Source organism: Natrix helvetica (genome assembly GCF_964273705.1).
Source record: "Natrix helvetica genome assembly, chromosome: Z".
Taxonomy (NCBI): domain Eukaryota; kingdom Metazoa; phylum Chordata; class Lepidosauria; order Squamata; family Natricidae; genus Natrix; species Natrix helvetica.
In genome coordinates, this window is record NC_138554.1 from 103,766,399 (window position 1) to 103,789,476 (window position 23,078).

Genomic DNA, 23,078 nt, shown 5'->3' on the forward strand with positions numbered 1-23,078 from the left:
TTAAAAAATGTCAACAAAATAAAATAACCTCTGCCATTAGACATTTTCTATAATTGCTCCACTCCATTGTCACTAGGAATAAGTCCATCCACTTTGCTGCTTGTTGTCCTTTTCTTTTCTTTTCTTTCCTTCTACCTTTTTCAGCTTTACAGCTTTTTGCAGAGAACTGGGCTTTAGCTTTAATGTGTCCAAAGTAGGATAATTTGAACCTGATCATGTGTAACAAGCAAGAACTTTGGTTTGATTTGTTTGATGATATATTTGTTTTCTTGGCTTTTTGTGATATTCTCAGGACTTTTCTTTAGCATCAATTTTCAAAAGGATGCATCTTTCTAGCCTGCTTTTTCAAACCCAACTCTGACTTCCATAAAATATTGCAAATAATTCCATTGCTTGCACTGTGTCAAAGTGTGATGAGGTCCTTTTGAATTGGAGATACATTTTGACTTTGTAAAAAAGGACAGTGAAGACCTTTAAGGTTTTTTCTTTTACTGTTTATAGTGAAGTTGGGACTCTTTATAACAAATATTTACAACAGATATGTACAACACAATTCTGATATTAATATAATCCTCCTAAATCTCCAGTAATACCTCTTTCATAAAGAAAACTCCAATCATTTTTTTTCTGAATTCCTTCTCTACCAACAGTTCAAATTTTAAAATATTTGGTCTTTGAAAATAGTAGAATTGTTGTACTTACAGGCCTAAGGACTTTTTAAATTCAAAACATTTGCAATGTCATATATTTATATTTGCAGAAACATCACTCATTAAATTATGTCAGAAATATGCTTCTAGGCTTCATATTAAAAAACAAATATGCTGGATAATATGTGGCTATAGTGCTTTTAAAACTGATTTATATTTTTAAATATTATATTTCAAATTTAATACATTTTAATAAAATCTAAAAGAACTACAAATTTAATTAGAAGTGAATTTGTCATTTTATTCCCTTAATTTCTATAGGATATGATTAAACAAACAATCAAGAAGGACAAACTTTAATCATGAACAACGAGATATTTCATCTATGAAGAACATATGTGGAAAAGTTCCAAATTTTATTTAAAATGACTTGTGAACTGAGGTTTGCCAGCTAGCTGTTTAAACCAGCTTTTAGGAATTTGAAGATACTGGATAAAAGCTGAAGTCAGAGTATAACAGGTAAGATAAATAAAATATAACAAGAGGAACATGTTGTTGGAATTCAATGTATAATATTGTACAACCAGATAATCTGGCCAGTTATTAGGCATAATAGAAATGAGGAATGGAATTATACCCAGTTTGTAATGTAAATTCTATAATCACTTTAATCTAGGTATCTTTTTAATCTAAGATTCCATCCTTTCTTAGGGAGACAAAGGAATCCCAGATTTTGCATATATTCTGTGACACAGCCCTACATTGCTCTACTACAGTAGCAATATAGTTGTTTCAGAAAAAAATGGAGAAAAAGAATAGTTTTGAAAGGAAGACTTTCTAGTAGTGACATAGAACACATTCTTCAAACACTGTTTGCCTACTATGGCTAAAATATATCTTCTGATACCTTTATGGGAAGAAAATAATGGTTTAATAAAAGCATGATCCATATCGTGATTGTATGCTAGCAAAAGTATTAGCAAGATAAGATGACTGAATTTGTGTCTAGTTGTGTTAAGCATGTCTGTGGGAACACAGACATTGTTGATATATCTCAACAAAATTGCAAGGTAACTCATTTGAATTAGTTGAGAATTTAAATTTTGCAATTTTACCAAGGACAGCTAATCAGACTGCTCTATCTATGTCATCTATCTATGCTTCTGTTTATCATTCCTTCATACATACATATATTCTTGCTTTCCTTAAGAAGATAATTTAGCAGATGAAAACTATTAGATGTAGATTAAAATACAAAACGTTTCCTGTTAACTATTTTTGAAAATAATTGGTCATATTCAACTGTTTCAACTACCTTATACAGTGATGGTTTTAGCACTTACATCGTATCTCATGCCAAATCTGTTACTGATGCTTTATTTTTGAACTCTTTGTGATCAGTAGCAATGAAAGACAATAATCTCCAAATTATCTCTCCTTCGCTGCTGCTTTATACTTCCTGAAGTCTGTAGACATATTTGACTTCCTCAACAGAAACATCTGCAATGTATTTCCTGTAATTGTTTGATTAAAATTAGTTGTCTTATTAATGTACAAATACTATATGGCTATTTACTGAAGAGATATTTCTTGTCATAAAACATCGGATTGCAAAGCTCTCCTGGGGATATACAATAAACTATAATTTCTGATACCAATTAATATTGCTGTTAATCGGGTTTAAAAAATTTAGGGGTTATAGTTATGAAATTCAATTGTCCTTTCTATTTCTGAAAATATAAGTCTATCAGTTCATTTTTTTCAAAAATGAAAAAGCCATAAGATAATTAAGTACAAATAATTAAATCTAAAATTATATTTAGATCCCAGAAATGTCTTCAACTACTTCATATAAAAACATCTAATAAAAACACTCTACAAATATCCGTTAAAATTACTCCTGTTGTATGATTCTCTTAATGCAGTAAATCACCAAAGTATAGTATTAGTCTTCCTATGCACCTGGTTTCCTACAGAGTAAGGCTGACATCAGACTTAAAAACCTGACTACTTTACAATACAATAGTAGAGTTGGAAGGGACCTTGGAGGTTTTCTAGTCCAACCCCCTGCCTAGGCAGGAAACCCTATACCATTTCAGACAAATAGCTATCCAACATCTTCTTAAAGACTTCCAGTGTTGGGGCATTCACAACTTCTGGAGGCAAGCTGTTCCACTCATTAATTGTTCTAACTGTCAGGAAATTTCTCCTCAGTTCTAAGTTGCTTCTCTCCTTGATTAGTTTCCACCCATTGCTTCTTGTTTTACCCTCAGGTGTTTATTTCCATGGTATTCATCCGCTAAGCATCCTGTCAGTGTGTGAGAGAGTTGAGGGCTGTTTGGAAACAAACAGCATTTGCTGTGTGGGCAGCAAGGAGCCTGGGCGTGGCTTGTTCTGTACTAAATATCTGAAATTAAAACTGAAAGTGAAACTTCTCGGCTGAAGTACCACATTGAAAAACCTGCTTTTGGTATTGTTTATTTACTTCATGTATTTTAATATATATAAAGAGAAGTTATTGAATCCTGCTGAATCAGTTACTTGGGTGTACTTTCTGGATGTGATTGCAGCAACAAAATCTGACACGTTCTTGCAGCAAATAGCAAACAGCCAGGTCAGTTTCAGCACATTATTGCAGCCTGATTCAACAGGAGTAGCTGATTGGTGGGTGGATCGGCTTCCCAGAATACCCCCAATCAGCTGTTCCAGGCTGTAGGGATTGCCACAGACCATCACCTCCTCCGTGCCTCGCGTTTTTGGCTACATTCGGTGTATAAGATGCAGCCAAATTTTCACCCTCTTTTAAAGAGGAGGAAAGTGCGTCTTATACTCCGAAAAATACGGTATTCATTTAGTGACTGAAGTTACAGCAGTGTTAGGAATGTAAACTAATAGTTGGGTTAGCAATATATAAACCAGGATGGTAGTACTGTAGCTTTAAGTACTGCTGTAATCTGATTGGTTGCTGTTACCTCAAGCAGCCATAAGAGGGAGCCAGAATGACTGTTAGCTCTCTGTTTGTTAGATGCTGATCGGTGTATTGTGAGGTACTGTGTTTTTGCTACTGTTAGCTGCTTTGTGTGCTAAACTGATTATTAGATACTGGACTGTGTTCGAAGGATCATTCCTTAACTGAGAACATTGATAACTGACTGACTGAACCGTGTATGACTTGGATTGTAAATTGAACTCTGAATACCTCTATATTTTCACATAGTAAACTACTATATTTTATACTATTCAGTGTCCCTGTATACTGGTTTGTGCGTGTTCTTGCACACCACTCTCATTACGCTTCTCTGCACACTCGCTCTCCTAACGGGGAGCTTACTTACTTAACAAGCAGCACTGAAAAAAGTGACTTATGATCTCCCCCCCCCCTTATGACTGCCTCAGTATCCCTGGGATCATGTGATTAAAATCCAGGAGCTTGGCAACTGGCATGTATTTATGACAAGGATCCCAGGGATCACGGGATCTCCATCTGTAACTTTCCCAGCCATCTTCTGACAAGCAAGGTCAATGGGTGGGTGGGTGGGGAGCTGGATTCACTTAATGACAGCACAATTCCCTTAAACAACTGCAGGGATTCACATAATGGCTGGGGCAAAACAAATGTCCTCAAATCAGGGACAACCCCCTTCCAATAAACTCAGGCTCTTAACAACTGAAGTCGGTTAGAAATGAAAATGTTGGTCTTGGCTGTGGTCGTAAGTCGAGGACTACCTGTCCAGCTTGATTTGATCAGGAGAAAAAAAATCCTCCAATTGCTAACAAACAGCCATCAACTTCCAAAGGGTCAATTTTCTACCCCATATCTCTGGTCGAGCCTCCCGCTTCTTAAGTTGTCTCTGGTAGACTGCTCTTGAGCCTGGAGACTCCATTTGGATGGCAAGTTCACATTAGCATTTCTGGATGGCCTCCACGGGACTCATCCCATTCAAACACAGACGGTGGCCGAGGCCGCAAGGGGTGAAGTTGGCATTCGGTAGGGGCTCTGGACAGATGGAGCTGGCTCCTGTGCAACGGCTGTCCAAAGCACAGCCGTTCTCTTCCTGGCTCCCTTCTCCCAGGGGTTTCAGAACACATTTCTGGTCACAACAGAGTCCTTGACTGGGGCTGTAAGAGAGGGAGGGAGGGAGGGAGGGAGATGATGGATGAATGATAGATGATAGATAGAAAGATAGATAGATAGATAGATAATAGATATACTGTAGATTATAGATAGATATGGCAGAAGAAAGGCATGATAGAAAGATAGAAGATAGACGGATAGACAGACAGACAGATCAATAGATAGAGATGATAGATGATAGATATAGACAGGGAGACATGAAATATAGATGGACGGATAGACAGATAGAGGCAGACAGATGATAGATAGATAGATAGATAGATAGATAGATAGATAGATAGATAGATAGATAGATGATAGATAGATAGATAGATAGATAGATAGATAGATAGATAGATATGATGATGACAAACGGACAGACAGATATAGATAAATAGATAGATAGACAGACACCTTCCCTCTTCTTTATACAGCAGTGAATTAGGACAGAGCTAGTTTGAATCTCTTCCAAATGTTTCAGCTCTCTCTATTTATCTTACAGTTTTCTCTTTCTTTTTGAGATCATATTTCTGACACTTTGCATGAAGTGACCAAGATATATGTGTGCGTGTATCTGTGTGTGTGTGTGTGTGTGTGTGTGTGTTTCATTGCATCTTTTTGGTGCTTTAGTTACCCCAGATTTTAGGATTTCAATCAATCAATCAATCAGAATAGACCTGGAAGGGATCTTCAAGTTCTTCTAATCCATATAATAAACAAACATTTTCCTCTATCAATTAGACTTCTGAAAATTATTCCAAAACATGTGTTTGTTCACTTTTTTGTGAATTCATCCTAGACTCATTCCTTGAAGCTACAAAACAATCAATACTGCTCAAATGTTCTGTGTGGCTGCCTTTGAGGCTCTTCCAAGATTTTCTGGCTATTTGTGCAGTATCCTCGTATTTTATTCCATCTAAGTGTGCTTAGAAGATTACAAGAAGCTCTTCAAGAAGTTGCAATTACACTAAAGTGTGCACTAAGTTGGCAAATGTATTCATGATTCAACCATCTTTTATATTGTAAGTCGATAAAGAGCATTCCAAACATTATAAAACACTAGCTATTGTATACCAGAGCTACAAAATTTATGAACAAACTGTTGATGGATGAAAAGAAGGCCAATGTAATTTTAATAATCTGACTTTTAGAAGATCTACAAATAGGAAAGGCATTATGCTGATGAAAATATCAAGTGTGTTATCTGGATCTACTCATATCTTAGGCCTGAAATAACCATTCCTGTTTTGCTTTATTTCTAATTGGTTTTCCCTTTGGCAGTCATATAGTATTAAAACTTAAATGAGTGAACATGAGAGTTAATGTAATTTTAGAATGGTTTATGTACTATAGCATGTGCCATTTCATATCTATTATCTCTAGGTTCTTCCGGTTTCATAGTATTGAAACTGGCATAGCTAAGCATTTTCAAAATAAAACTTCCTTATGTTGCGAACTAGAGAAATTTAACTATCTGCAGATTGCTGCATTTTTTAAAAAAATTATGCTTGCAGGAAATTCAGAAATTGTATGTTATATTATGCATTCTAGAAGTCTTTCCAGATTTCACATCAAATAGTTTATGCTAGTTTTGACTTTTTTGTACATAGTTCTTAAATAATTTTGTAATCCATTTAGTGTATATTGATTATGAAGGCATGATGGGAATTACCATGGGAAGACTGATAAAAGCTTCCGTGATATCATTTTTTTTTTAGTTTAAAAAAGTTTTGAGTTTTTTTGAGTTTAAAAAAGCTTAAAATATTTCTGAGTGGTAACTGCTCATTCTTCTTCTCATATTTGAAGTTTTTATTTATGAGGTCTTTTGTTTATTTTTAAAAACTAACTACAAATCCAGTTTTGTTTTTTTGCTTTTTTAGACAGGGAGACAATGAGGCAATGCACAAGGACTTTTGGTCAGTATTAAGGTGACCAACCGTCCTCCTTTAGGGAGGACAGTCTTTCTTTTGTAAGTTCTGTCCTCCCTTGAAAAGTGTCCTCCTACATGTCCTCCTTTTTGATATTTGAAGACTAATCTGTTGCACGTTATGTGACATATTTGTATTTGACATGACAATTCATCAAGACTCGGTATAGGGCGGTATAAGACGTGATTATGAGACGCATGCGCTCCGCACGGGAGACCTTGAGAGACAGCGCCGCGTGCAAGTGGCTTTGTTTACTTCTTACCAAAACACAACACGGCACATACAATACAATAGAATACAATAGTAGAGTTGGAAGGGACCTTGGAGGTCTTCTAGTCCAACCCCCTGCCTAGGCAGGAAACCCTATACCGTTTCAGACAAATAGCTATCCAACATCTTCTTAAAGACTTCCAGTGTTGGGGCATTCACAACTTCTGGAGGCAAGCTGTTCCACTGATTAATTGTTCTCACTGTCAGGAAATTTCTCCTCAGTTCTAAGTTGCTTCTCTCCTTGATTAGTTTCCACCCATTGCTTCTTGTTCTACCCTCAGGTGCTTTGGAGAATAGTTTGACTCCCTCTTCTCTGTGGCAACCTCTGAGATATTGGAATAATGCTATCATGTCTCCCCTAGTCCTTCTTTCTCTTAAGCTAAACATACCCAGTTCCTGCAACCGTTCTTCATATGTTTTAGTCTCCAGTCCCCTAATCATCTTTGTTGCTCTTCTCTGCACTCTTTCTAGAGTCTCCACATCTTTTTTACATCGTGGCAACCAGAACTGAATGCAGTATTCCAAGTGTGGCCTTACCAAGGCATTATAAAGTGGTATTAACACTTCACGTGATCTTGATTCTATCCCTCTGTTGATGCAGCCTAGAACTGTGTTGGCTTTTTTGGCAGCTGCTGCACACTGCTGGCTCATATTTAAATGGTTGTCCACTAGGACTCCAAGATCCCTTTCACAGTTATGAAACATGACTCACGGCACGTCGGCAATTGAATTATTGCCGGTAATTATTTCTTTCTCAGTGAATATTCAATTATACAGAGGTAAGTACAATTCACGTTTTATTAAACAGTTTTTAATGGTGTTTTTTTTACTTCATCGCAAGCATATTGAACAGATATTGAATCTTGTGTTGAATTTTTATCTAAAGAAATGCTAGAATTAAAATAGACGACAATTGTCTCTTTGAAGAAATTAGAAGACTGAATGTATATTTAAATTATGAAAAATTAATACAATGGGAAAATCAACATGTTGAAATTGATAGAAGATGGGTGGATATTTTCAGCCATTTCAAAAATGAACATATTCCATGTGAACATTTATTTATACTTGTTCAATTTACGTTGTGCTGCCCTGGAACTAATGCAGCAGTTGAGAGAGTTTTTTTCAATTGCCAATGATTTTTCGACAAGTGAGAAATCGAGATTGAATGTTGATACTCATAAATGTTCACATGGAATATGTTCATTTTTGAAATGGCTGAAAATATCCACCCATCTTTTATCAATTTCAACATGTTGATATTCTAGCTGCAGCACTTGCCATAAAATTCAATATGAAGGATATTTCTTGTTCAGATAAAATTCAATATGAAGGATATTTCTTGTTCAGATATTTCCAATATATTGTTAGAAGATGATACATTGACAAAAATATTAATTCAATGGAAAAGTACTCATTTAATTAATAATTAACAGGCATGTAAGCATAATTACAATATAAAATGTTGCAAATGTTTTTATTATGCATATATCATATTTTAGTGTATTATTGTTGCAATGAATAAAATATTTCTTTTATTTACGATATATTTTTTCCAATTTATTTGTCCTCCTTTTCATTGTAAAAAAGTTGGTCACCTTAGCATTTTGGACAATAGAACGTGTTTTGTCCTCCTTTTCATTGTAAAAAAGTTGGTCACCTTATCAGTATTGGCCATCATCAAATCAATATTTTCCATTCAAGAGTACCAAACAGGCAAATCCAACTATTACAACAAGAGTTATTTCAGAATTTCCCATATCTTCCCAATTACTGGGTTCAAGAGTTCAAAGCACACAGAACAATAGAGAAAAGAATTACACTAACGTAGGCTAAAGCAATAAGAAAATAGGTGGGAGCATGTGATTAAAAGCCCTATATTAAGTATAACAGAACAGGAAAAGGTCTGATTGATACATTTCACAGCTGCAGCTATGTCCTTGGGTCCATTTAAATAGGGGGAAATTAAATAACATTTTATTTATCAAAGCACACAAACATCTGGAAACTGTCAGTGACATCTCTGCATAGATTAATTCTCTAAGAATTTGACTTTAAAATCTACTCAGGATTCTTTCCATCAATGCGAACTAACTGTAGCTTATCATTAAAACTATATTCTCATATTCTGATCAACTGCTGTTAGTTAAATTAATATCACTCTTTTAGTAATACAAACAATTATTAAAAGTAGTGATAAAAATAATATTTCTCAGTACACAGTATCATGTGTCTAAGTAAATATGAAACAGAATATCATATTTCTAGGGGGAAATGTTCATTTGTTTTATTTCAAATATACTTCTCCAGAAGAGGATCTCAATCATCTACCAATCCTTGGTTTTAATTATTTAAATTGAAATACTTCACTTCAAATGACATCCAAGGATAACCATAAGGGCATGTTAAAAAAAAATGCAATTATGCAAAGTCCCAATCCCTTTTAATATAGAATAGAATTTCAGAGTTGTAAGGTCTTCTAGTCCAACCCGCAGGCAGGAAACCCTATACTATTTCGGAAAAGTGGTTTTCCAAGTTCTTCTTAAAAACTTCCAGTGTTGGAGCATTTACAACTTCTGGAGGCAAGTTGTTCCACTGATTAATTGTTCTAACTGTCAGTAAATTTCTCCTTAGTTCTGGGTTGCTTCTCTTCTTGATTAGTTTCCATCCATTGCTTTTTGCTCTGCTTTCAAGTGCTTTGGAGAATAGCTTGACTCCTTCTTCTTTGTGGCAACCCCTGATATATTGGAACACTGCTATCATCTTACCCCGTTCATTAAACTAGATATATCTAATTCCAGCAACTGTTCTTTATATATTTTAGCCTCCAGTCCCCCAATCATCTTTATTGCTCTTCTCTGCACTCTTTCTAGAGTCTCAACATCTTTTTTACATCATGGCAACCAAAACTGGATGCAGTATTCCAAGTGTGACCTTACTGAGGCATTATAAAGTGGTATTAACACTTCACATAATCTTGATTCTATCCATCTGTTTATGCAGCCTAGAACTGTGTTGGCTTTTTTGGCAGCTGCTGTACATTGCTGGCTCATATTTAAATGATTGCCCACTAGGACTCCAAAATCCCTCCCACAATTACTACTATTGAGCAAGGTACCACCTATACTGTACCTGTACATTTTGTTTTTCTTGCCTAAATGTAGAACCTTACTTTTTCACCATTGAATTTCATTTTGTTAGATAGTGCCTAATGTTCAAGTTTGTCAAGATCCTTCTGTATCTTTAGCCTATCTTCTGGAGTGTTGGCTATTCCTGCCAGCTTGGTGTCATCTGCAAATTTTATGAGTTCCCCATTTATCTCCATATCCAGATCATTGATGAAGATGTTGAAGAGTACTGGGTTTAAAACAGAGCCTTGGGGTACTCCACTGCATACCTCCCTCCATGTAGATGCAGTTCCATTGAGGACTACACGTTGAGTGCGTTGGTCAGCCAGTTACGAATCCATCTGGTGGTGATGCTGCCTAACCCACGTTTTTTTTATTCAATCAAGTAGTAGGCTATGCTCTAATTTATCAAATGCCTTATTGAAGTCCAATTAAATTATATTTTCAGCATTCTTCTGGTCTACTAGTTTTGTCACTTTGTCAAAGAATGCTATAAGATTCGTCCATTTTCCTGTTTATGTGTGTTGCACCACAAATAAAAAGGAAAAGGGAGACTTCGGTAACGTTGTGGTTTTCATATTAATTTTTTAAACACTTTCATGTGAACACCAATTCCCCAAATCTCAAATACAAATCTTGGATTTAGTACCATAGTGCTAAATTTTTGAAGTGTAGGACTCTTAATAAAGTTGGGATAGAACAGAATCTTTATTTACAAGTTATTGGAACAATTATATGTGACAGTATTATCAACAATGTTATCTGCATTTAAGCAATTTGCTAAGTAAAAATATCACAAGAGGTTTTGTCAATTAAAATCAAGATTTGAGCAGAATGTCTTATGATTTAACCACAGTGCAAAGTAGCAGATTCTTATAGTGCCTAGTTTCATGTGTCTGTGATATGAATAAATACAGGAAACTGTTGTGAGGCACTCTTCCAGTTTTCATGCTATAATAAAAAATCTTCAAAAATGCACAGTGTATTATTTATTGAAATCCACAACTTTTCAACATAATTCAGGTTGAAGAATAATGCCAAAAATATTTTATTTCTGGTATAACACAACAAAGATCATTTGAGGAAGAAAAGTAATCAAAATGTCATTTCCATAAACTACTAAAAATAATCACATTGTTGCATCAGTTCTTTATATATATTGTTCGATTGTAACTATTATTGTACTTCATACAAATTATTAGTGGCTTTCTACATACCACAAGATGGCGCTCCTATCATTTATTTTTTAAAAAAAAATAAAGAATAAAAATAAATTTTATTTCTTTTGTTCACTTTCCTTGAAGCAAAATTATAAAAAGATGGTTTTATACCTCAACAAACCTTTTCTAAATATTCCACCAAAGATATAAAAAACCACCTTTCTAACAGGAAAAAATAAAATAAAAAATATTGAACAGGAGAATCCTTACTACATAAATGGATACTTTAGAATCAAAATAAATCAATTAGTACCTTAAAAAGAAATTATTCAGATATTTTAACTGTTCTAAATTATTAGAGAGTTTGAGCTTTCCCTTAAGATTTAGAATGAAATTGAATGAACTTATTACAAATTCTATCAATCAATTTTTATACAATGAATGTTTGCATAAAAATTCAAGCTTAATCTGCAACAAATGATCTACAGTTATTTTAAGCTATCATACTTATTAAAGAAGATGAGAAGAAGTAGATATAAATATATGATGCAAATCATAAGATCATAATTAACTGCATTAAAGCTTACTTCACTTATTAATTCCAATTTTAAAAGTACATAACACATAGCAGAGCTGTTTAGAATTGAACTCCTGGAACAACAGTGAGTTAGCGTATAGTACTGCTTTCTAACCACTGTGCCACCACAATTCTTAAAATGAAGATTAAGTTTAGGATTAATAACAATTAAATAAAAGATTAAAACCAAAAATATAGATGATACAGGGTTCCTTTTAGCTATCATAGCATGCCTGCATAAGGGCCCCAAGCCAGCCAGCAGAATAAGATATTAAGACTTTTTCCAAAAGACCATAAGGCTGGAAGCAAATCTCAGTCAGGACGCAAGATGTTCCAAAGTATGGGGGCCATAACAGAAAAGGCACTTCTTTACCAAATAGCTGAAATTCTTTGGCTGAGAGGCTCCAAAGAAATGGTTTCTTCTGACAATGCAAGTGAGGTAGCCAAACCCTTTGGAGTGAGACTGTGTCTAAAATAAACTGGTGTCGTGCAATGAAGGGCTTTAGAAACAAACTATCAACCAATGCATTCATTCTTGAAAGCATCCTTTTCTTGGGCGTATTTTGGAAATCACAAAAAAATTGGAGGAAACAGGCCAGAAAATATTATTGCAACTATAGTCTACCAGATATTATGGGACTACAATTCCAAAAATTCTCAATAAACCATGAAAAAACAAGTTGACTCACAGTACTTGGTTCTCAATGCCTTTGGATCCCAGCCAAGGATAAAATTTCCAGTGACTTCTCAAATCACAGATGCAAGGTATATGTTTGATCAAAGCTAATTGTGTTGTGAAACTAAACAACAAAATAGGGGGGATTTTATGAAAAAATATGTACTCAAGCAACTGACATCTTCTTCATCCTTCCTTATTTAAATTATCTGATTTTTAAAAGCTTATAACCTATTGCTCCTGAGAACTACGTTTTGCAACTTCCCCACCTGATTTCTTAATTACATTCTTTTGCACAAAGTAACTCTTGTATCTTCCTATTAGTTTCATCCCTGATCTCAGAGTACCATTGAAGTCAGTCATTCAGTAGAAACAATAGCACCTACAGTTCCAATTTTTCGTTGCTGGTTTCTTATTTCACTGAACTTGAGCCAGACCAAAACCATTTGTGAGGAAAAGTCACAGACATACAAAGCACTACTTTTTTTCCAGTTCCAATATAATGATACTTGATACAGGCAAAAAAAATGGGACAAGAAATCCAACTATTCAATAGGCCAAAATGTGATCTTGCAAGATTAGGATGCTCAGGGAAAAGAAGGAGGGGCAGGATTGGTCATTACTATCTCATTTGTAATTGAAAACATTGTGTAAATCCAAATAAAGAGGCTGGGCAAAAGCCTATAAATTACATTCACTCAAAAACCATCTGTTTGCTTGGGAAGGACTTTCACTAGCACAACAGACCAACTCTGGTGAGCCAAATTCAAAGTCTTGTTATTTTATTTCACATTATCCAGTGATGTTCATCAGCAAATAAAAAGAGGGGAAGAAATTGTTCATAACAGTTCTCTGCCAAAATTTGTTAGGAGTGTCTAAATTCCTAAATTGATTGCTGTAATTTATCCACTATGCAGAAATATGCACTATATAAAAATAAAGTGATGTTCCTTAACAAGTCTACATGTGTATAATATGCAAACATTCATTAAGAAAAAATCCTTCTTTAAAGATTGATAATCTTGCCTACAATAATTTGTGAAGATGAATATTTTTACCTAACAACTCAGCTTTATTTCTTTACAAATAAATGTGTTAAATATTATTGCAAAATTTAAAAAATGGATTTCAATATCACATTTATGGTTTATACTAGTCTTTTATTTGTACAATTGGATCCAGATTTAAAGGAAACTTCCTAAAAACCATTAGATTTAAATTTATACCAATAAAAAGTGTTATTTTTTTCATTTGTTAATTATAAATCATATCATTTTAATTACCATAGGGATGTCAGTTACAAAATAAAAATAACTCAATGATAACAAAATCATGGTATAAAATTCTTAATGCTAAAAAGAATAAATGTCCTGGAATGGCTATAAAAATAAATGCACTTTTACTAATATACAGAACATCCGACTTCACTTCTCATGGTTGCAAAGAAGATACAAAAATAAATCAGACAATAAAATAATATCAGTATTGCAATCATATAGCAATTTAGCTGGTAGAAAATACAATTAAATTGCAAGTTTGAAATTCTGATTAATTACTTAACTGTCTTTAAATTACTTAAAGATTTCAATTCTAAAATGCCATAATTTTGAAATAAAGTGAATAAACGAAAAGTAACAGGACAAAAAAATGCGGTTGAAAAAACTAACTATACTAACTATAGTGGAACTAAGAACATTATTTGTACATTTGTTACGTAGATGTTGATGTAGGCTTACACCTGAATTTCTGATTAGATTTGGCAGTATCTTAAATTATCTCTATTGTCCTAGATGAACAATAATGTATCCAATGAATTATTATTTTTCTTAGCTTATTCTATTGTGTGGTATTTTTTTCTAGATTTTTTTTAGGTAACTTCAACAGTTTGGTAAAAAGAATTTCATTTCTCATTCCTAAAGGATATTTATATTTATACACATATATTAGATAGCATGGACAGCTTCTCAAGATACTGTAATATAAAAAGTTGGCTTTGTTTTCATTACCAGAAATTAATTTGAAGAGGGAAGAAAACATGCATTCAGCAGTGAGCTTGTCTTTCATATTAATTGCTGTTTCATCCAATTTTGCAATAGCACTCAAAAAGGAAAAGCAAATACCCCAGACCCTCTCCAGAGGTATGATGATTTCATTCTGTTTCTAAACTTCCAAAAATTATAAAATAAATTTAAGCTCTTTTTCTGAAAATTGTTTTGTAAATAATATTGGGCTAAAATGCAACGCTATGCTACTCTACATTAAAAAAAAATTTTTTTTTTAAGTACTCATATAATTCTACCTCTTTTTGTACATGGGTGTATTTTAGTGCACATGCCCTTGAGCTATGAATGTAAGGTACAGTCATTTTCATTTCTTTTAATATACAAAATCCGTGGTAAGTAAAGAAATTATTTTACACATTTCAACTAGTTATATAAAATATATTGAGGATAGTTAAATAGATAACAACTCCATATAAACCGTGAATCTGTTATTCTTCTAGGATGGGGAGATGATATCACTTGGGTACAAACATACGAAGAAGGCCTCTATCAGGCAAAACAAAGGTAAAAATAATTTTAAACCTTTAAGGAGAAAATTGATTTCTTTTTAAATTTTTGTTTCTGTTCTTATGAACGGAGGAGCACTTGCTGTAGCTTGTAAGTAAGTTTTAGTTTAATACTTACAAATGTTGTATTATTCATTGTATTTATCTCTTATGATAGGGAAAGCATATTTGCTAATACTTATTTTCTTTTTGAAAAAGTAATAAGCCACTGATGGTTATCCACCATTTGGAGGATTGTCAATATTGTCAAGGTAAGTCAAACCAATTTGATTTAAAGTGAAGATCTGGAGAATACATCTGCACACATATATCACTCAACTGTATTCTTCTATTGTGGTATATTTAAGACTCTGAAATCTCAGTCTGTAAGTCACATTGCTCTATGATAAAGGAAAAATAGTTTGAAGAAACTGTAAGTTTCTAATTAGAATCTTATTTTTGAGAATATTTTAGAATATTTCAGATATTCCCACTAAAGGGGAGAGTGCAAGTGAGGACATTGCTGTAGAATGGTGCTTTGTTTTGTGGTGTGCCAGCTTTATATTTATCTGCTTATTATTAAAATAATATGTTTAAAAACTCAAGTTGGGACAGTGAGCCTGGTAGGCACCAGGGAATATGTCAAACATATTATTAATTACTATCAGCACCATTTTACCAATCACTGAATTTAAAAAAAATGTCACAAAATGCTCTAACATTGGACATTTTAAAGAAGATGTTGGATATTCATTTGTCTGATGTGGTGTAGGGTTTCCTGCCTAAGCAGGAGGTTGGACTAGAAAACCTTCAAGGTCCCTATCAATTTTGTTGTTATAAATTCTAAATTCTAAAATATGTTATCCAGATATACATTGGTGTAAATACTTCTTATTTTCAAAATTAAATTATTTTAAGCAGAATCTTTTTACATTTATGAAGAAATAATCCCTATTACATATAATCCTGCTAAATGTAGATAAAGATACATCAGCCCAGGTAATTAATAAAGCAAAATCTATGAGATGCCTCTACTAGTACATGTTTACCTTGTTCTACTACAACTAAAAACTGTGCAAGGTAGATTACATTAACAAACATGAAGTTATCTTAAGTACTAACAAAACACATTATATATGGTTCTATTTTTCTCATGTAACCAAAGACATGGAGGTGTACAGTTGCATAACATTGATCTCTGAAGAATTCACTGAGAACAATGCCCTTTTGTCAACCTTTATTTCAATGTCATATAAAAAGAAACCCTTCAAGGGGACAGATTTAATTAAATTGTAGGTAGTCTCTCTCATCTTGTCATTGATGCTAAGCAATATGATTACTCCTGGCAAAGAAGATACCTAAGGATTTCTGTCTTTGAGCCTCAAAGTCTTTGCAACAACCGTCTCTCAGTTGAACAATTTCCAGTTCAACGGACTGCAAAGCATTGATGTAACATGCCAATATCAGTATAGAAAATATCAGCTCTAGCAAAATTAAAAAGTTCATAAAAACGTTCTTCTTTCTCAATAACAATTGCATTTCATTTTTTTTCAGCATTAAAGAAGGTCTTTGCAGAAAGTCAAGAAATACAGGAAATGTGTCAGAATGATTTCATCATGCTCAACCTCATGGTACAAAATTTAGATATAGATATAAATTAAGTAATATCTTAAAGTAATGAAATAAATATATAGGAGGTCTTTAGTGAGTTTTTAGACAATTTAATAACTTTGCCAATTTAAATATATATATATTTTTGATAGCATGAAACAACTGATAAGAACTTATCACCTGATGGACAGTATGTACCTCGAATCATATTTGTAGGTATGTATCAGACACAATCATAACTATAGCCATAACGTGGTGCTTCACCTCTATAAAACACAGCTTTTATTGATTACTGGGGCCAGAAAATGTTTCTTTTTTGAAAAATGCTACTTGCCTCTCCACAGCAGCTGAACTACAAAATGGAATTTCAGCCTACTAATATTTCTTTATAAGGGTGATAGACAGTTGAAGGAAATCACTCCATTCTATGGAAGTGTGCATGTAGAATCATGGGATAATGAATGGATATTCCAGTTCAGCTTTCCCTGACTTGATGCCATTCAAATGTGTTAGAACTGCAACTCTCAGAATATTAAACCTACATGGCCCTTAGTCTGTTGGTTTGCACTTCTGAAATTTTATTTTTGAGTAGCACTCCAAAGTGAGATTAAATCCATCATTGATCAAAGCCTTAGTCTTCTCCAGATAATGAACATTTCCAACCTGCATTATTTCAGTCTTTTATAAGTTTCCATAGGAATGAAAGAATTATCATTGTCACTTGATAGTGCACTTTAAATATAGTGGCTGATTCTTTTACATTCTTCATTTAAAATGCATGAATATCATTAAATGAGTGAAAAGCATCTACTTGAAATCTGATAGTGCTATGTATCAGTGACGTGCGGTGAGCTTTACGGCTGGTGAGGCTGGTGATGTCATCAGCGTGAGCCGCGGTCCCCTTCATGTTGACTCAGGAAGGAGGGGAATGGGACGTGCGCAGGAGGGAGGCTGAGGCTAGAGGAGCCTCCTGCACAAATGGTCCCATACCCCTCCTTCCTGACTCCTGAGTCAACATGAAGGGGACCACGGAGCGCGCTCCGCGGTCCCCTTCATGTTGACTTAGGAAGGCGGGGAATGGGACGTACACAGGAGGGAGGCTGAGGCTAGAGGAGACTCCTGCACACGTGGTCCCATTCCCCTCCTTCCTGACTCCTGAGTCAACATGAAGGGGACCACGGAGCGCGCTCCGTGGTCCCCTTCATGTTGACTTAGGAAGGCGGGGAATGGGACGTGCACAGGAGGGAGGCTGAGGCTAGAGGAGACTCCTGCACACGTGGTCCCATTCCCCTCCTTCCTGACTCCTGAGTCAACATGAAGGGGACCACGGAGCGCTCCCATTCCCAACCACGTGTGCAGAAGGCTCCTCAGCGCCTTTTCCCTTTTCCCTTTTTTTTAAAATTTTCATGATGAGAGCGGTGCGGCTCTGCCTCCCCTGCCTCCCCTGACCGCACGTCCCTGCTATGTATTATATGACTTAAGAGTAAAATTGAAATCAATTTTATTGCTTCTCCAGATCCTTCTCTCACAGTAAGGGCTGATATCATTGGAAGATATGCAAATCGATTGTATACTTATGAGCCTCAAGATCTATCTGTGTGTAAGTTTTTCCTCAATGGGCTGCATTCATAATACAAATATTTACAGGACTGTTTCCCCCAAAGTATACTAATTGCATGGAGGATAAATTAAATAGCACTGCTAGATTTGCTAAGATACATATAAAAAGTTTAATTCAATATCACATATTATTCAGAATAATGAAAAAGCCATATAAACTAGATATTTTGAGTTTCATTTCCTTCAGTCCCCAAAAAACAGAGACCGAGAATGTGGCAGAGATTATATCAGGTGCTATTGTTTAATATAATTACTTCGGTTTTGAATGTTATTTATTAATAATGTTTTTAAATGCATTATCTTCTTTCTTGGTTTTAAATTGTTACATTGTTCTTTTTTCTTGTTTTTGTATTTGCTTTAATTGTTTGCAAGCTGCCCCAAATTGTATATATGGGATGGGTGTCTATATAAATTTGAAAAACAAACAAACAAACCAATGGCAAGGACTGAAAGGCACTAGGCTCAAGCCAATCAAGCCTAAATGCCGTTTCATGGTTTAACCAAGTCCCGTCAGTGTCTCTGCACAATGCATAAGAATACACAAAGCTGGTACATGCTACCATCACAGGTACTAGCACCATGCAAAGTAGTAGGGTTCAAAAATACAATTTTTTGCTTTCAAAATTAAGGAGAGACTTGGAAAGATCTCCCATTGTCTACAGTTTGTGCAGTTTGTGGAAATAAATAAAAGTGGAGGCAGAACAAATTAGTTCTGTTGAGTGAAAGGAGGTTTTTTATAAAGATGTATTTGTACTTGATTGGGTTGGGCTGATAGATTTTTGGGGTGCTTTTTTGTTTTTTGTTTTGCTTTACCTCTGCAAAGAAAATACAGCTGCTATCCAACAGTCATAAAAACTAGGCAGGAAAAGATAATTAAAATTGATTAGAAGGCAAGATTTCAATTAGTTATTCATGCAGATTCTTACATCAGCAAAGACCAATAAAAAGTGGATTATACAAAAAGCATCTATATCAGTGATGGCGAACCTATGGCACGCGTGCCACAGGTGGCACGCGGAGCCATTTGTCAGGGCACGCGAGGCGCTGCCCTGTCAGCTGGCCAGAGCGCATGCGTGTGCTGGCCAGCTGAGTTTACCTTTTTAAAAGCCATTTTTCGCCCTCCCCAGGCTCTAGAGGCTTTATAGGAGCCTGGGGAGGGCGAAAAGAGCCTTTACAGGAGGGCCTCCGGGGGGGAGGCTATTTTCGCCCTCCCCAGGCTCCTATAAAGCCTCTGGAGCCTGGGGAGGGCGCAAAAAGCATGTAAAAATGGGGGGAGGTCGCACGTTGTGCGCGCATGCGCACTGGGGGGCATGCTCATTGCATTATGGGTGCGACACGCCCGCACACGACCCCCCTGTGCTCCCCCCACTTGTGGCACGCGAGCCAACAAAGGTTCGCCATCGCTGATCTATATGTTTTACAATCACTTGCTCACTTGTTTTGTTGCTATAGTCCAACACAAATTTAGAAGGACTAGTACTTATTTACTTCAATTTGTACTCTATTGTGTATTTTATTTGTAACATTTAATATATTTCTTTCAGAGGTGGGTTTCTGTCGGTTCGGCCTGGATTGGGCCAACTGGCAGTGGCGGCAGCTGGACACTCTGCCCACCCACCCGAACAAGGGGTGGGTTTCAAAATTTTTTACTACCTATTCTGTGGGCATGGCCTATTTTGTGGGCATAACTTGGTGGTCATGTGATCGGGTGGGCTTAGCCAACTTGTAAAATGTGTGAACTCACTTAACAACACTCTTGCTTAGCAACCAAAATTTTGGGCTCAATTGTGGTCATGTTCTCTTTCTTCTTCTTTCTTTTTCTTTCTTTTTCCTTCCTTCCTTCCTTTCTTGTGTCTCTCTCTCCCACTTACTTTCTTTCTTGTGTGTCTCTCTCCCATTTTCTCTCTCTCTCTCTTTTCTCTCTCCCTCTTTACATACCTTCCTTCCTTTCTTTTTCTTTCTCTATTTCTCTGTCTCTTTCTTTGTCTCTCTCCCCCTTCATCCTCTCTCTCTCTCTCTCTCTCTCTCTCTCTCTCTCTCTCTCTCTCTCTCTCACACACACACACACACACACACACACACACACACACACATCCCTTCCCGTTGGTGAAAATTTCTGTTTTGCCAGCTGGGAAACTGACAAAGAAGCCTCCCTTTCCCTGCCACCGCTGAACGGTCTATGCTTCCCCCTACGGATTGACGCCACAGGAGGGAAGGAAAGAAGCCAATTTTAGGAGGGACCTTCCCTCCCCCTCCAGAGAGCCCATGCATGGAGAGAGAAAGTGGGCTGGTTTGAACATGGGGAGGCAGTTTGGGCCAGTGCCTCTTTCACTCGTTGGGGCAGGAGGAGAAAGAAAGGAGGAGTGTGATAAAGCAGCCCCGACCCTCCCACCAAGGGCGAAGAGGAGTGCCTACCCTCGGCTATCGTGCATCTCCTTTCTTTCTCTGCCCACCCCAACGAGTGAAGGAAGCACCGGCCATTAAACCACCCGCCCATGTTCAAAGCAGGCCACCTCCTCTCTCCCCATACAGGCTTTCTGAAAGGAGGGGGAAGGTCTGTCCCAAGACCCGCTTCCCTTACCTTGCGGCACAGTTTTGGGACAGCCAGATATTCTTACTTTTGCTGGTATGGAGGCGTGGCCAGGCTGCCATCACTAACGGTTCGGTCCAGTATGCCAGATTTTCACTACCTCTTCCGGGAGGAACCTACCTCTGATCCAGATGATTCTGCGCATGCACAGATGTGTTGTGTGTGCACGCACGTGCACGAGCGAACCAGTAGTTAAAAAATGGAAATCCACCACTGCTTTCTTGGCATGTTTTCAAAGTTTAAAAATTAAAATGAATCAATATGTATTACCCCTCATTTCAACTTAAAGAACCATTAGAGATCATTTCTTCTGATTGGATCGATCATTTTGCTTACCCATAATGTTTCTCAATATTTATGGAACATCAAAATGTGGTCTTCGTGATCTGATCAAGTAACATACTGGAATTTCCTGAAATGTCTCATGCTTTCTCCAAAAGAATCGGATCTAGCTTTATAGTAGACAGTTCAGCATTTTCTGGAAGCAAATCTCCTGGAACAAAAATATTCCTGAGAAATTATGAATCACAATCTTCTATAGAATTAAACTAATCATATTCAAACAACCATGTTGTGTGGTGATAGAAACCAAGATAATTGTTTCTTTTGCCTTCCTAGTTCTGAAAGCTATGGAAAAAGAAGAGTTAAAGAGCAAGATTCTTACTGCACAACTCACCCCAGAACTAAAGATTGCCTACAGGGCCAAAAGAACACCTTTTCTTGTTTAGACCCTAGGAAGACAGTAGTGATTTAATAAATCCCTTTGCTCAAGTGTCCATGGAAAATGGGTACTTCCTGGGGAGGCTCAATAAATGGTGACTTTTGACTATTTAGTAAGATTGTATGCTGCTTGAACCACCAATAAAGTAATTTGACTGGATCATTGACTGACTAGATTTGACTAGATTTAATCATGTTGGACCTTACAGGACCTGCCCTACCATAAACAGAGTTAGGCAGCTAGGTAGGCAGTTAGGTAACTTCAGTGGCAAATACTGAAGGGGTGAAGCAGTAGCAAGGCAGAAAATAAACAAAAGAATAAAATAGAAAGCTGGAAATTAAAACCAAACATTTGGCAAGTGATGTATTTCGATTGCCTTTCTAAATGAAAGAATCCCTCTTAGGGATTGCATCCTTAATCTAGGAGCAATCACTGGAAACTATGCCCAGCAAGAAATTGGCATCCTGGTACATATATTTCAATTTAGGAATTTTATGATCCCCAGAGTTTGAAATCCTTAGCAGCCTAACTGCCAATGTTTAAGCTCCACTTGTTTGGATAAGCTCTTCCTGCAACCAAAGCTATCCATAACGTGTGGCAATGCTCCTGTTTTATCTAATTTGCTGTCTTCTGATGTAACAGAAGGTGCAATTGCCGGTGAATTGATTTACATATATGCAATTGAAGGCCACAGGTATCTTATCCGTTAGCTGCAGAATTGGCTGCCCTACTCTGGGGTAGTATTGGATGGCATACCAAAAAAAAGTTATAACAGCTATTTATTTTCATAGCAATGGTGAAATTTCATAATTATTTGAATTTTCTGTCATCTTTCTTCATTATACTGTTTCTTTTCCCCTCAGCATGTCACTTTTTTATTTTTAAAATACACAAATATTTTATAAATGAAATACCTGAAAAATTAAAGTCATTGGATACATCATATATTTTCCCATTCTGTCCTTTTATTGAATTGCAATGCTTCCAAATCACTTTACTATCTTCTTTTTTCAGTAATTGAGAATATGAAGAAAGCATTGCGTCTTATTCAGACTGAATTGTAAATGAGTGCTGAATTGATGATCATAACAACAGAAAAAAATGTGGACCAAGAAAAATCATTTACAAAAGTTGTTCCGTTCTCTTGTCCCTCTTGGGATGTCATCTATTAACATTGTAAGCTCATTTCACATCTGCTGAAAAAAATACTACTGGCTGTAATAATAGAAGAATCCAGTGACAAGGAAGATTTGATGTTAATTAAGATAATTCTCTCCTTGGGATTTTATATAGCAGTGAAGAAGAAATACCCAGGGGTTTTTTCCTATGCTACTGAAGAATCTGTTTTATGCTAAGGATACAGGTTTATTGAAGGAAATATGTTGTATTGCCTTTTTAAATATATGCATCAGTTTATACTGCCTAGGCAGGGGGTTGTACTAGAAGACCTCCAAGGTTCCTTCCAACTCTGCTATTGTATTGTAT

At 35.8% G+C, this 23,078-nt stretch overlaps 1 protein-coding gene across 1 annotated transcript; it reads left to right on the forward strand.

Annotated features, from left to right (window-relative positions):
- Positions 1-14,524: 14,524 nt before the first annotated feature.
- Positions 14,525-22,657, forward strand: AGR3 (anterior gradient 3, protein disulphide isomerase family member; the record flags this gene model as incomplete). The annotated part of the gene is made up of 7 exons (XM_081932990.1): positions 14,525-14,641; positions 15,007-15,070; positions 15,271-15,323; positions 16,606-16,682; positions 16,815-16,878; positions 18,179-18,262; positions 22,608-22,657. The coding sequence occupies exons 1-7, from the start codon at positions 14,539-14,541 to the stop codon at positions 22,655-22,657; spliced, it is 495 nt and encodes a 164-aa protein (XP_081789116.1). The 5' UTR covers positions 14,525-14,538.
- Between the last annotated feature and the right edge of the window lie 421 nt (positions 22,658-23,078).